At 46.1% G+C, this 12,558-nt stretch overlaps 1 protein-coding gene across 1 annotated transcript in view; it reads left to right on the top strand.

The window, feature by feature from the left end:
- Window positions 1-12,558, top strand: part of LOC141139138 (uncharacterized) — a 46,657-nt gene that overhangs the window by 20,437 nt on the left and 13,662 nt on the right. Inside the window, exons 3-4 of the mRNA XM_073624978.1 lie at window positions 1,102-1,257; window positions 3,650-3,728. Of these exons, the coding sequence (XP_073481079.1) occupies window positions 1,102-1,257; window positions 3,650-3,728 (235 nt within the window). The remainder of the gene's footprint in view (window positions 1-1,101; window positions 1,258-3,649; window positions 3,729-12,558) is intronic.

Raw genomic sequence — 12,558 nt, 5'->3', positions numbered from 1 at the left:
AACAGATAAAATTGGCACTATAGTTGCTTCTGACTTTCTTTTGATTTGCTTTTGATTTGTTCCTGACCTGCTTCTGACTTGTATCCACAATGAATTGTAAGTAAGAAAAAAAAACAGTTCTATCACAGTAGAATAGAACATTGCAAAGCAAATGCAAAGCAACTGAGCAGTAGGAAAAGTTCATATGCTCCAATTTAGTAATCAAACTTTGCCTTCCAACTTCATTGACAAAACCCAGGTCAGTAGTGGGGATGAGCAGTGCTTTTGGTGAAATTGACTTACTATCGGTGAAATTGACTTATAGCAGAAACTCCCAATTTCACTCAGACTGTTTAGGTGGGGATGTACAATGTTGTATTTACAGTAGTTTTGTTTATTTAATTAAGGGTTCTATTTATTACAAAAAAAAAAAAAGTGTGCTAATGCCTTTGCATTCACACACCCATCAAAAATAATCCCTATAATGTGTCTAATATAGGTATATTTTGGAAATACCCCAATCAGGAATATACCGCAATATGACCAGGTTGATCTGACGATCATAGGAAATACACATATTAAGGAAATTATTTGTGCCAACTGGTGAGGCATTTTATTTTATAAATAGGGCCCTTAGTGTTCTTTGTATTTGTGTCTTTTTGTGTAATTATTTGTGTACTGTAGCTTTACATTTTTATTTTTACTTTTTTGTTATCTTTTTATCTGTAAAACATCATGCAATTAGTCTAATAATGAGACTTTGTTGGCACGAAACAGATGCAAGATAGTTGAAAGGAGCTTCTGATACATTCAATGCTCGTTCCACCATTAAAACCCACCAGAAACCACAACAATTTTCTTTCTGTTGACTCCAGTACATTTTGCCACAATGGTGAAATTTTGCAAAAAAAACAAAGTTCTCAAATTTGCTCATCCCTAGTCAGAAGCAAGAAACAAACCAGTATTGTATGTTGAGGATGGGTGGATGAATCAAGATAAGGAAGAAAGTATGGATGCATAGGTAGATACATGGTTTGATGGGTGGTTTGGTACACTGATTTTATGGTAATGTACAGTATGGTACTTATTTTTACTTTTCTTATTCTTTTTTTATTTTGGAAGGGATGTGTTTATTTAGACATTCAAGCAACTACAATTTCAAGTTAAAAAAGAAACTCAAGAAAGGCCATGGCTTTGGCTTATGCCAGCTTAACAGTGGGCAACATTGTAAGGATGGAAAGGCTCCTTCTAAAAATGTTTGCAAAACTCAATGTTCCAGTAAGTGAATACTTTTTGTGTTTATTTCTTGTATCCTGTTGCATTCCAGTTTCCATTGTCCGGAGCTGGGGAGAGCATTCATCAATTCCTTGATAGAGGATATCTTATGGGGCACAACTGACTAGACTTATGGCGCAAAACTCCTTAAACCAATAACATCATTGCCCTTTGATGTGTTATTTAAATTATAGCATCTTATATATGAGCATCTTTCCTTGTTGTAGTAAGTGACTATTTTTGGTTCTTTTACCTGTATCCTGTTACATTCCGGTTTCCATTCTCCAGAGCTGCATGGAAATTAAAATATCAAAACTTACAGTATTAGATCAGTTCCTTGATAGAGGACATCACATGGGCATAACTGACTGGACTCAAGGCCCACAACTCTTTAACCAATAACAATATTGTCCTTTGGTGTGTAATTCAAATTATAGCTCTCTATACCACTATATAGATAAAACCATAAATATCAATATTGTAGTTGTGTTAGTTTTGCTTTATTTGTTTTTCTAGGAAAATCCTTAAAGTATTGCTTGCTGTTAAAAATAAACGGAAATAACCAAGACATGCAAAAGAAGGGTCTTCCTCTCACCTGTTCTACTGCTCCTTCCTCCAATCTTCACCATCTTGCAGAGTAACAGTGACTGCCCCTTCCTCCAATCTTCACTTTCTGTAGAACACCAGTCTTCTCACATTTCTCACTTTCAGATCCCCCAACTGCACTCTTTGATTCTTCCTGCTGGCTATTACATCTCTACAGGACACAGCCCAGATGTAGCTGTCAGCAGAAGGAGCCATAGTCCAGGTTTGAGGAAGCATCTAAAACTCCTGGAAGAATAGACAGCTGTAGCTCTTGTTGTCTTGTTCTAACCTGTTCCACTGCTCCTTCCTCCAATTTTCACTATCTTGCACAGCAATGGTGACTCCCCCTTCTCTTGATCTTCACTTTCTTACAGAGTAATGGTCACTGACCATTCCTCCGAGCTTCACTATCTTCCAGAACAATGGTCACTTCCCCTTCCTCTGATCTTCACTATCTTCCAGAACAATGGTCATTGCCCCTTCCTCCAATCTTTACTATCTTCCAGAAAAAATTGTCGCCGCCCCTTCCTTTGATCTTCACTATCTTCCTAGCACCATGATCATTGCCCCTTCCTCTGATCTTCACCAATTTCCAGAAAAATGGTCACTGCCCCTTCCTATGATCTTCACTATTTTCCAGAACAATGGTCACTGCCCCTTCCTCCAATCTTCAATATCTTTCAGAACAATGGTCACTGCCCCCTCCTCCGACCTTCACTATCTTCAAGAACAATGGTCACTGTCCTTTCCTCTGATCGTCACTATCTTCCAGAGCAATGGTCCCTGCCCCTTCCTCCAATCTTCACTATCATCCAGAACAATGATCACTGCCCCTTCCTCCGATCTTCACTATCTTCTGGAAAAAAATGGTCACTGCCTCTTCCTCTGCTCTTCACTATCTTCCAGAACTATAGTCACTGCCCCTTCCTCTGATCTTCACTATCTTCCAGAACACTGGTCACTGCCCCTCCCTCCGATCTTCACTATCTTCCAGAACAATGGTCACTGCCCTTACCTTCGATCTTCACTATATTTTAGAACAATGGTCACTGCCCCTTCCTCCGATCTTCACTATCTTCCAGAACAATGATCACTGCCCCATCCTCTGATCTTCATTATCCTTCAGAACAATGGTCACTGCCCCTTCCTCTGATATTCACTATCTTCCAGAACAATGATTATTCCCCCTATCCTCTGATCTTCACTATCTTCCAGAACAATGGTCACACCCCCTTCCTCTGATCTTCACTATCTTCCAGAACAATGATCACTGCCCCATTCTCTGATCTTCATTATCCTTCAGAACAATGGTCACTGCCCCTTCCTCTGATATTCACTATCTTCCAGAACAATGATCATTCCCCCTATCCTCTGATCTTCACTATCTTCCAGAACATTAGTCACTGCCCCTTCCTCTGATCTTCACTATCTTCCAGAACAATGGTTACTGCCCCTTCCTCTGATCTTCACTTTCTGTAGAGCAATGATCTCCTCATATTACTCTCTTCCAGGTCCCCCAACTGCACTCTGTGGTTCCTTCTGCTGGTCCTTACATCTCTACAGGACACAGCCCAGATATAGCGGTCAGCAGAAGGAGCCATACTCTGTGTTTAGGGAAGCATCTCAAACTCCTGGAAGAATAAACAGCTGTAGCTCCTGAATAGAGCCAGAATTGGAGGAATGGTGGTTGGAACAGTTGGGTGCTTTTTATAGGTCCTGACATTTTAAATTTTTTAACCAAGAGAAAAAGCTGCTTTAAAGTAAACTAAATTTTCTCCTTAATCATTTTCCATTTTACTTCCTTCTCTAGAATTTCTAAATGACGATTTTAGAGATGACATTAGTTGCCTTAAGAAGACTGTGAAAAGCGCTAAAGATTTAAATGCGTGGTAAGGTATAAATATAACATAGAAATCTTATTCCCACACTAGAAATACTTGTATTTGGCACAACTAATCCAGTATTGCTTTACTTTAGACAGGGATGTGGCTTGGTCCTGGAACATTTTTGTCTTTTTTTTTTTTTTTAATAATGAGCTATGACTAGCAGGCTTAGTGGGCCAATAAAGGGACTTTTGCATTAGACAGACAACCCAGCTGGGCAAAGGGTAGTCATAGTGTGCATGAATTGAAAGCTGTTTCAGGGAAAGGATAGGAAAAGTGTATAAACAAGGATAGGAAGAAGTGGCGTGACCAGATGTGAGCCGCGGCAGACGTCTCAAGAGGAGATCCGGAGAATCTTATCTAAACTCCTTCTCCATCCGAATGCCTACATGCCCAGAGAGGCCACCACACAGCTCATCTTTTCCAGCCTGCTGCTGAGCATCCTCCCCGGGGGCTATTTCCTGGTCAGCTGGCCCCTCAGGCGAGCAGCTCGGTTTGCGGCTTAGTCTGCAGCACTCGCTATCCGGACTGCACAGGGCCCATCTAAAGCCACGGTGGGCCTCCTTCTAACTGTTGCTGGGCAGGTCGCTTCATACTCCAGTCCTGCTGCAGCTGGGGATCCGTGCATGGAGCAGCTGGCGCGGAGGCTGCGGCCTTCAGTGTTCCCGCAATCCGCTTCCATCTTGTCTAGGAGGCCAGATTCCCATACACCAACAGTGCTGTGGTGTGCTCCTAACTCCCTCCTACTGCTCCTGCTTCCCTTAGGACCTGGCTGGATTGGGGGGTGGCAGTGGGGGCGGATGGTTCCCGCGGCCCCGAGGCCATAATTTCTCTGGCCCCTACCTCATCTTCCTATCCTGTGGCCTGGTAAGTGTCTGCTGACATTCTAGGAGTGACAGGCCACCCTGGCTGCTGTGTGTGCGGAGTGACACCCCTGGACCCTTGATATGAATGGCTTACTGACTTATCCCCAACAGTACTTCCTATCCTAGAGCCACCCCCTGCAAGGGGACAGTAATAGGTGTTGTGGTGTGGGGTGAACAACCCCAGCTCAGTGGAGTTACTACTCTTCCCTCCAACCTAATGGGCCCTAAAAACAAGGGTGCAAATGAAACCACGCCAAGCCGCCCACCTCCTGTCCCAGTTCCGCAACAGGACACCTCTCTTGTAGGGAGGCTGCAGGCCCTACTATCTGAGCTAGCTATGGAGTCTGGGACATCCCTGAACACAGTTCCTCCTGCCCCTCCACTCAAGATGGTACCGCTGTGATCCTGGCTGCCATTGAAAACAGCAAAACATCCATGCTTGCAAGAATAGATCGTCTTACAGAAGAATGTAATCTGATAAGAAACAATCTGGATAAAATCAGGGGTTGCTGACTGAATCAGAATCAAGAATATCCGCCACTGAGGACCTCACGGCAACTCACACCAATACAATAGCTGACTTACAACGCACAATACAAATGCTTGTCACTAAACCAGATGACGCAGAAAACAGGGCGAGGCGCAATAATGTCCATGTCCTAGGTCTCCTGGAAGGTGAGGAGGGCAATCGGCTGGCTGAATTTGCGGAGGGGTTCTTTAAGAACTTGCTAGGTTTTGCTGATGTATCCCCAACCTACATTGTTGAGCGTGCCCACCGTGTACCCACGGGTCGCAATATCCCTGGAGCAGATCCCCGACCCTTCCTTGTTCATTTTCTTAACTACAGATCGTGACAGGATTCTCTCCGAGGCTTGTAGACACCTCACACTTCCGTATGGCGGCTCCTCCTTCCTACTGTTTCCAGACTTTTCAGCCGAGCCGTAACGTAAGCGGAAAACCTTTAACGAGGTCCATAAACGCCTAGGAGAAAAGAACATTAAATACAGCATGATGTATCCTAGCTGTCTCAGGGTCCCACATAATGGCTCGGTTCGTTTTTTTGACTCCCCTGCCGACGCGGATGACTGGCTGAATACCTTGGAATGAGCAAGCTACACTTGTTCAACTCTATGAGTCACTTTTAAGAGTTGCTCTAGGACTGGCATCTACGTTAAAGATTGATTATTTTGGCTGTTCTGTATCCATCTCCTAGTCCCAAGTTAGCTGATCGCCTTACACCCATCCTGTTCCTGGCTGAATCCTTGTTACTCTCATAATGACACTCCAGCTGTCCCTTCACTGAGTTACTGGAAGTAAGCAGTCATTATAATCCTAGTTATGTTATTCTCCCTTTTTTGGTTCCTTTTTTACCGGAGCCACCTCTCTAGACCGCTATTAAGTTACGCACCTAACCCCTCAGGTTTTGCCTTCCTGAAGAGGCTTCAGCAGCTTTACCACTGCCACACTATGGGACTTCTTCAAGGAAGACTGACGTTTAGTTAGTTCTGGGTATCAAACTGACTGGCATAGTTGTTGGGGTCGTTGGTCGGTAGGGAGTTTGTTATGTTTACAATGTTCACTATGTTTATGTTCTTTGGTAACCAATTGCCTTCCTTTTTTTGACAGTAAGAGTTTTTATTTATTTTTAAAAAATCATAAGATACAAAACAACGTGAACATAAACAGTACAGTATTTGCTATCAGATCATATCTTAGTGGAACTTATCTATTGCCAGGCATTCGGGGAGTCAGGGTTCCCAAAAGTGAAGAGCAGTCTGTAGTAAAGGATATGTCTATTTTACTACAAATATCAAATGGTTCAGTACAAAAAGAGGGGTGCGTGCAATTTATGCAAACAAAGGTAGTCCTAGGTTGTTCCTAGCATTCTCCTACTAGAAATATAGAGGGAAGTAAATTATTTCAGGTGGGGGGGGAGGAGAGAACGGGGAGGAGGGAAGGAAGGGGATGCAGAGAGGAGGGGAGGGGAGGAGAAAAGGGGGGGGGGGAGGGGGGGGGGAGACAGACCAGAGGACGCCCCGCGCCTACTCCCAGCTCTCCATTGGCCTATATATGCAGCACAGTAACAATTGCATATGATAGGAATTGACTAGTTTAGCCATCAGACCATTGTGCCCATATTTTTTCAAATTTCGCCGGGCAGTTCCTACTTTCATATGTAATCTTGTACAATGGAAGGACTTTATTAATTGCACTTCGCCATGAGGCAACTGTAGGGAGCTCTCTGTACCCTTCCATCTCAACAGGATTTCTCTTCTAGCATAATAGATGGCAAAAGTCAAGCATAATTTGGTATAGCGATCACCTTCTACATCCCCAAGATAGCTGAGCAAAAAGACAAGAGGGTCCAGTGTCAGCGTGGTGCCACAAACTTCTGTTAGTATCTCTGCTACCCCTCTCCAGTATGGCTGGATCTTGTAACAGGTCCAGACCATATGGAAGAAGGAGCCTCGCTCAGTGGAGCATCTTGTACACAGTGGGCTGAGAGAGGGGTATATATTGGCCAACCTTTGTGGGGTATAGTATGCCCTATGTAGAAATTTTAATTGCACAAAACGATCTCTAGAAGCTATCATAGAAGGAATAAATGTAGAAACACATTCTTCCCATATGTCTTCATCTAGATTGGGAATATCTACCCTCCATTTGGCCAGCATATGTGAGGTGTCCGTGTCATGGGCCACTGTGAGATACATGTAGAGGGTGGAAAGTGGTTTGAGCAGTAACTCCGATGTAAGAAGTCTCTCAATAGAATCAGAATTCAAAGTGATTGGGCTAGGGAATTGGGAGGAAAGGGCATGTCGGAGCTGCCAATCACGAAATTGGAAGGAGCGAGGAAGTTTAAATGCTTGTTTTAGTTCTAGAAATGTTAGGATCTTGCCATTTGGCATTACTTGCTTGAGGGTAACAATACCCCTCATTGCCCATGCCGCCGGGTCCGGTATTGTATTCAAATGGGGAAGAAGGGGATTGCCCCATAGGGGTGTATGAGGGGAGACCTCCTTGGGGTCACGATGAGCCGCCCGGGAACATTGCCAAACCCGTATCGTGGTCTTCATAGGTATCGTAACAGCCGGATGTGCCTTACACCCCCTGAAGACCAGATTAGAAAGGGCCGCATATGAACCAAGGATTGCAGCTTCCAGGGTAACCGCTGGGTTTTGTCTAGGCTGGGAAAACCACCAGCGAACGGTAACCAAAACCGCCGCCCAATAATATATAAGGAAGTTCGGGAGGGCCAGGCCACCCCCAGACAGGGGAAGACAAAGGGTCCGTCTGGCCACTATGGGAGGCTTACCTGCCCAGACAAAGTCACTCACAATGCCGTCCAGCCTCCGGAATAAGTACATGGATAGGAGTGTGGCGGAAGAAATATAACAATTTGGGCAAATACACCATTTTAATTAGATTCCCTCTGCCCACCGGCGTAAGTGGGAGCTTGCGCCAAGTGGTGCAATGTTTGGTAAGTTTGTCCAACACTGGAAGAATATTGCAGTCCAGGTATCTATCTAAGGACAAGGCCACTTTGACGCCCAAATATGTGCACTCTTCAACCCATCGAAGAGGGGTTAGAGTATTGATGCGAGGCAGAGATGGGTGAAGTGGAAAGAGGACCGATTTGTCCCAGTTGATACGGACTCCTGAAAAACGGCTGAAGGTATCAAACTGAGACAAGGCAGCCCTCAGGGACCCGGAGGCATCAGCTAAATAAAGGAGGGAATCATCGGCATAGAGGGACAATTTCTCCTCTAGCGGGCCTACTTTAATACCTCTAATAGCTCGGTCACTTCCAATATGAGCCGCCAGCGGCTCAAGGGCCAAAGCAAACAATGCCGGGGACAGCGGACATCCCTGCCGAGTCCCCCGCTCTAAGAGAAAGGGCTCCGACAGATTACTCCCCGTGCGTATGCGAGCTCTTGGGTGTGCATACAACATCTGAATCCATGAGAGAAAGATTGGACCAAAGCCAAATCTAGAAAGGACCCTCCACAGGTAGCCCCACTCGACCGAGTCAAAAGCTTTCTCTGCGTCGAGTGAGGCTACCACTCCAGGGCTCCCCGGGTCAGCCACCGCAATATGAGTGTGCAATCTACGGATATTTATGTCAGTACCTCTTCCGGGCATGAACCCCGTTTGGTCCGGATGAGTCAGGGCTGTGATAACTTTACTTAAACTTTGGCAAGGATTTTGGCTAGAACCTTTGCGTTAACATTTAGGAGAGAAATAGGGCGGTAAGATGCGCAGAGGGTAGGGTCCTTCCCCGGCTTCGGGATAAGTACTATAACCGCTTCACTCATTGAGGCCGGGAGGGCCCCAGTTTTTAAAGCTGATCCAAAGACCTTCTGCAATCTAGGGGCTAGTTCTTCCATGTAAATCTTATAGAACTCTACTGGGAAGCCGTCTGGACCCGGTGTCTTTCCTGTCTGCATCATTTTGAGGGCTTTTTGTATCTCCTCTAGTTGAATGGGAGCGTCTAGATTATTTGCTGCGGTGGGTGTAAGGACTGGGATGTCAATTTCCCCCAAGTAGTCAGTAAGAGCGTGTTGGTCATATATAACTCGTGTGCTATATAATTGCTGATAGTAATTGGTAAAGCATCTGTTAATTTCTGCTGGGGAGGAATGAAGTGTCCCATCCTGGTCCCTAATCTGCGCGATTGCCGTCACCCCGGATTGTTCCCTGGACAGCGAGGCCAAAAGACGACCTGTCTTCTCTCCCTGCTCAAATATGCGTTGGGATTGGTATAATAGCTTTTTTTGTGTCAGGGAGGTCTGTACCAGTAAGGTTTGCTGGATAAGGGATTGGAGTGTTGTATAATCTCGTGGGTCTCGAGACCGGACATATAAAGCCTCTTGTCTAATCGCCTCAGCCTCAAGTCTAGTAAGTTCTGCCCTATGTAATCTCCTTACTTTAGCAATAATACATTGGTAATGTCCCCTTGATGAGGCCTTAAAGGCCTCCCAAACAGTGTTATCAGGGGCAGTACCCGGGTTGTCTTGCCAGAATTGCTGCACCGATTCCCGAAACTGAGAGTCCACATCTGCATCGGATATCCAGAATCTGGACAACCTCCAGAGTCTATCCGACAGAGTTGTCGTCAATTCCAGGGATAGCAACAGCGGGGCGTGTTCCGAGATCCCCCGTGGAAGTATGCTGATGTTCTGAACTCTGGGAAGGACAGGGGCCGCCACATAGGCCAGGTCTATACGAGAGAATGATCTATGCGTGGCTGAGTGGCACGTAAAAGCCTTGGTTTGAGGGTTTTTCCATCTCCATACATCCACCAGACCATATGTGTCAGCCCAATCCGCCATATCATGGCGAGTAGTACCTCCCACTGAGCTCCTGTCCAACCCCGAGTCCGGAACCAGGTTAAAGTCTCCCATCAACACAACATTATCCGGGGGGAACCGAGCCAGCCCACCTGAGATTAAATTGAGGATCCTATAGGAGGCTGGGGGGGGCAGATACACGCCCATGGCACCCATGGCAAGTCATATATCAGAGCATGTATTAGTACATATCTCCCATCAGGATCCAAAATTAAATCAAGGAGTTTAAAAGGGAGAGTTTTTAGGACCAAAATGCTAACCCCTCTGGCAAAGTTGGAGTAAGTAGAGTGATAGTGGTGACCTACCCAAGGTCTCTTTAGACTAAGGGTTTTGCTACCAATCAGATGTGTCTCCTGGAACACACAAATATGGGGATTATTCTTTTTAATAAATTGAAACATTAAGGAGCGCTTCAGTGGAGAGTTTAAACCCCGTGTGTTCCAGGAGAGGATATCAAGGTTAGTCATGTATACATTTCAATCACTAAAAAAACAGGATACACGTTACATGCAAATCCTGGTGCACCGCAGGCCATCAAAAGGCACGCCCGAAGTGAACCAGAGCCTGACATCAGATCCAGTATAAAGAGCAAACACAGTACTGTCAAATAATATAAAACAAAAAACTGGGAGCCAAAAACACGGCTCAACATCCCCAATCCCCCCCCACCCCACCTGACCCCCAAACATGGAGGCAGGTCTGTATCCCCAAACTTGCTACAGCCCAAAGGCTGATCATGGAGGCAGTGAATTAGAGGCAACCAACCTCTGAGAGTCAAAAAAACAAAAAGAAAATCAAGTGTACTTTAAGTTCCGGCAAGGAGGAGGTGGTATGGATCACCCAGAGCCCCGGGGGCACAAAGCTTATGGTAGTTGCTGAGTATCCCCGACCCCAGCCGGGATCGAGGCTTGCTGGAAAAAACAGCAGGGGAAGGAGGGGGAAGAAGGGGGGAGGAGGGAAACAAAAGGGAGGTAGCTGTTCGGGCCCTATCGTGTCCCAAGGAGGATGAATCGCCATATCTGCCTCTATAGTGACATCCCAGCATTAATAAAGGTTCCCATCTTTTCTCCAGCAGTAGACAGCCCTAATGAAGGGGATCTATATAGGAGGAAAAGTTCAGAGCTTCACATCGACCATCTCTTCTCACTCCACGCTGAAGCTTGAAAATATCAGAGTACCACTAGAGATGTACTTGAGGGGGGGAGTGTGGGCTAGGTCTAAAGTCATAACCCCAAAGGGAGTGCTGAACAAATAACCCTTGGTTATCCTTGATGCTGTAATGGGGGGTCCACATAGGCGCCCAGGATCAATCCATCCTCTCTACGAACAAATCTCCTGCATATTCTCCAGCAGTGTACTCACAATTTCTTAGGGGAAAGTCACCTTCGAATAGTGTCAGCCCATGCAGCCGCTTCTCTGGGAGAGGTGAAGAATTGCACTTTTTCGCCGTCCTGTACCCTCAGTTTGGCTGGGAAGAGCATGCTGTACTTGATCCCTTTCTCTCTCAGCATGGCACGAACATGATCAAAAGACTTCCGCTGTCTCTGTGTCTCTACAGAGTAGTCTGGAAAGATGAGAATTTTCGTGTTTTCATAGTGGAGTTCTCCTTGCAATCGGGCAGAGCGGAGCACGGTATCCCTGTCTCTATAATGCAGGAGTTTGAAAATGAAGGTGCACGGCGGCGCTCCCTGTGGGCCTCTGCTGGCAGGCATTCAATGGGCGCGTTCGATGGAGAAGTGCGGGGAAAATTGTGCTTTCGGGAGAAGAGTTGGCAGCAGTTTTTCCATAAATCCGACCGGATCTGTTCCCTCTGCACCCTCTGGGAGGCCGAGAACCCGGAGATTATTCCTCCGATTCCGGTTCTCAGCGTCCTCGGCCCTGAATTCAAGTGCTCTCACCCTCGTTTTCAGAATCTGTATGTCCTCATGGTGTTCCCTCTGCACATCCTCTGTGGAGGAGATCCGCCATTCCACCTCCCCCACTCGCTCCCTGAAGCGATCCATGTCTCGGCGAATGAGGGCAGTCTCCTCCTGGACATGGTCAATCTTGATGGTGAGAGTGGCCTGGCATGTGGAGATAGCATGCATCAGGGCCTCAAACGCCTGTGATCCAGCCTGGATCGCGCCATCCGGCAGAGTAGATGTCTGCGTCTCCATTTGGCGAGCCTTAGGAAGAGAAGGCCCGAGCTTCGGCGGTGTTCGTGTATTCTCAGGAACTCGCGGTTTCTGTGCCCCCTTTTTATATCTGCGCATTCCCTGAGTCACAGGGGGGTCCTCAGTGTATTTGGCAGGGAGGTAGGTGCAAAATCCACACCAGGATTTTAGAAGGATATAAGTCCGGAGTGGGAGCTCTGGTACTACACGTCCGCTCCCAGCGCCATCTTGGACACGCCCCCACCAATTGCCTTGCTTAACGTTTTTCCTCATCTGCTGGAGTGTCCTCATCGAGAGGGTGGGTCCCCTTTCCTTCCTTCGGGTTGGTATCGGTGCCCCTCCTATACCTATTTGAACCCTGTGCTCATCTGCATACCTAATATAATAACCCCATAGAGTTAAAATTAAATTCTTGTAACATAAGGGGTCTCAATAATACATTTAAAAGAGCCCTGATGTTCAAATT

This window comes from Aquarana catesbeiana, linkage group LG04, assembly GCF_042186555.1.
Source record: "Aquarana catesbeiana isolate 2022-GZ linkage group LG04, ASM4218655v1, whole genome shotgun sequence".
In the NCBI taxonomy this organism is placed as follows: Eukaryota; Metazoa; Chordata; class Amphibia; order Anura; family Ranidae; genus Aquarana; species Aquarana catesbeiana.
The sequence above is the reverse complement of the archived record's forward strand: the minus strand, read 5'-3'. Positions and strand labels throughout refer to the sequence as shown.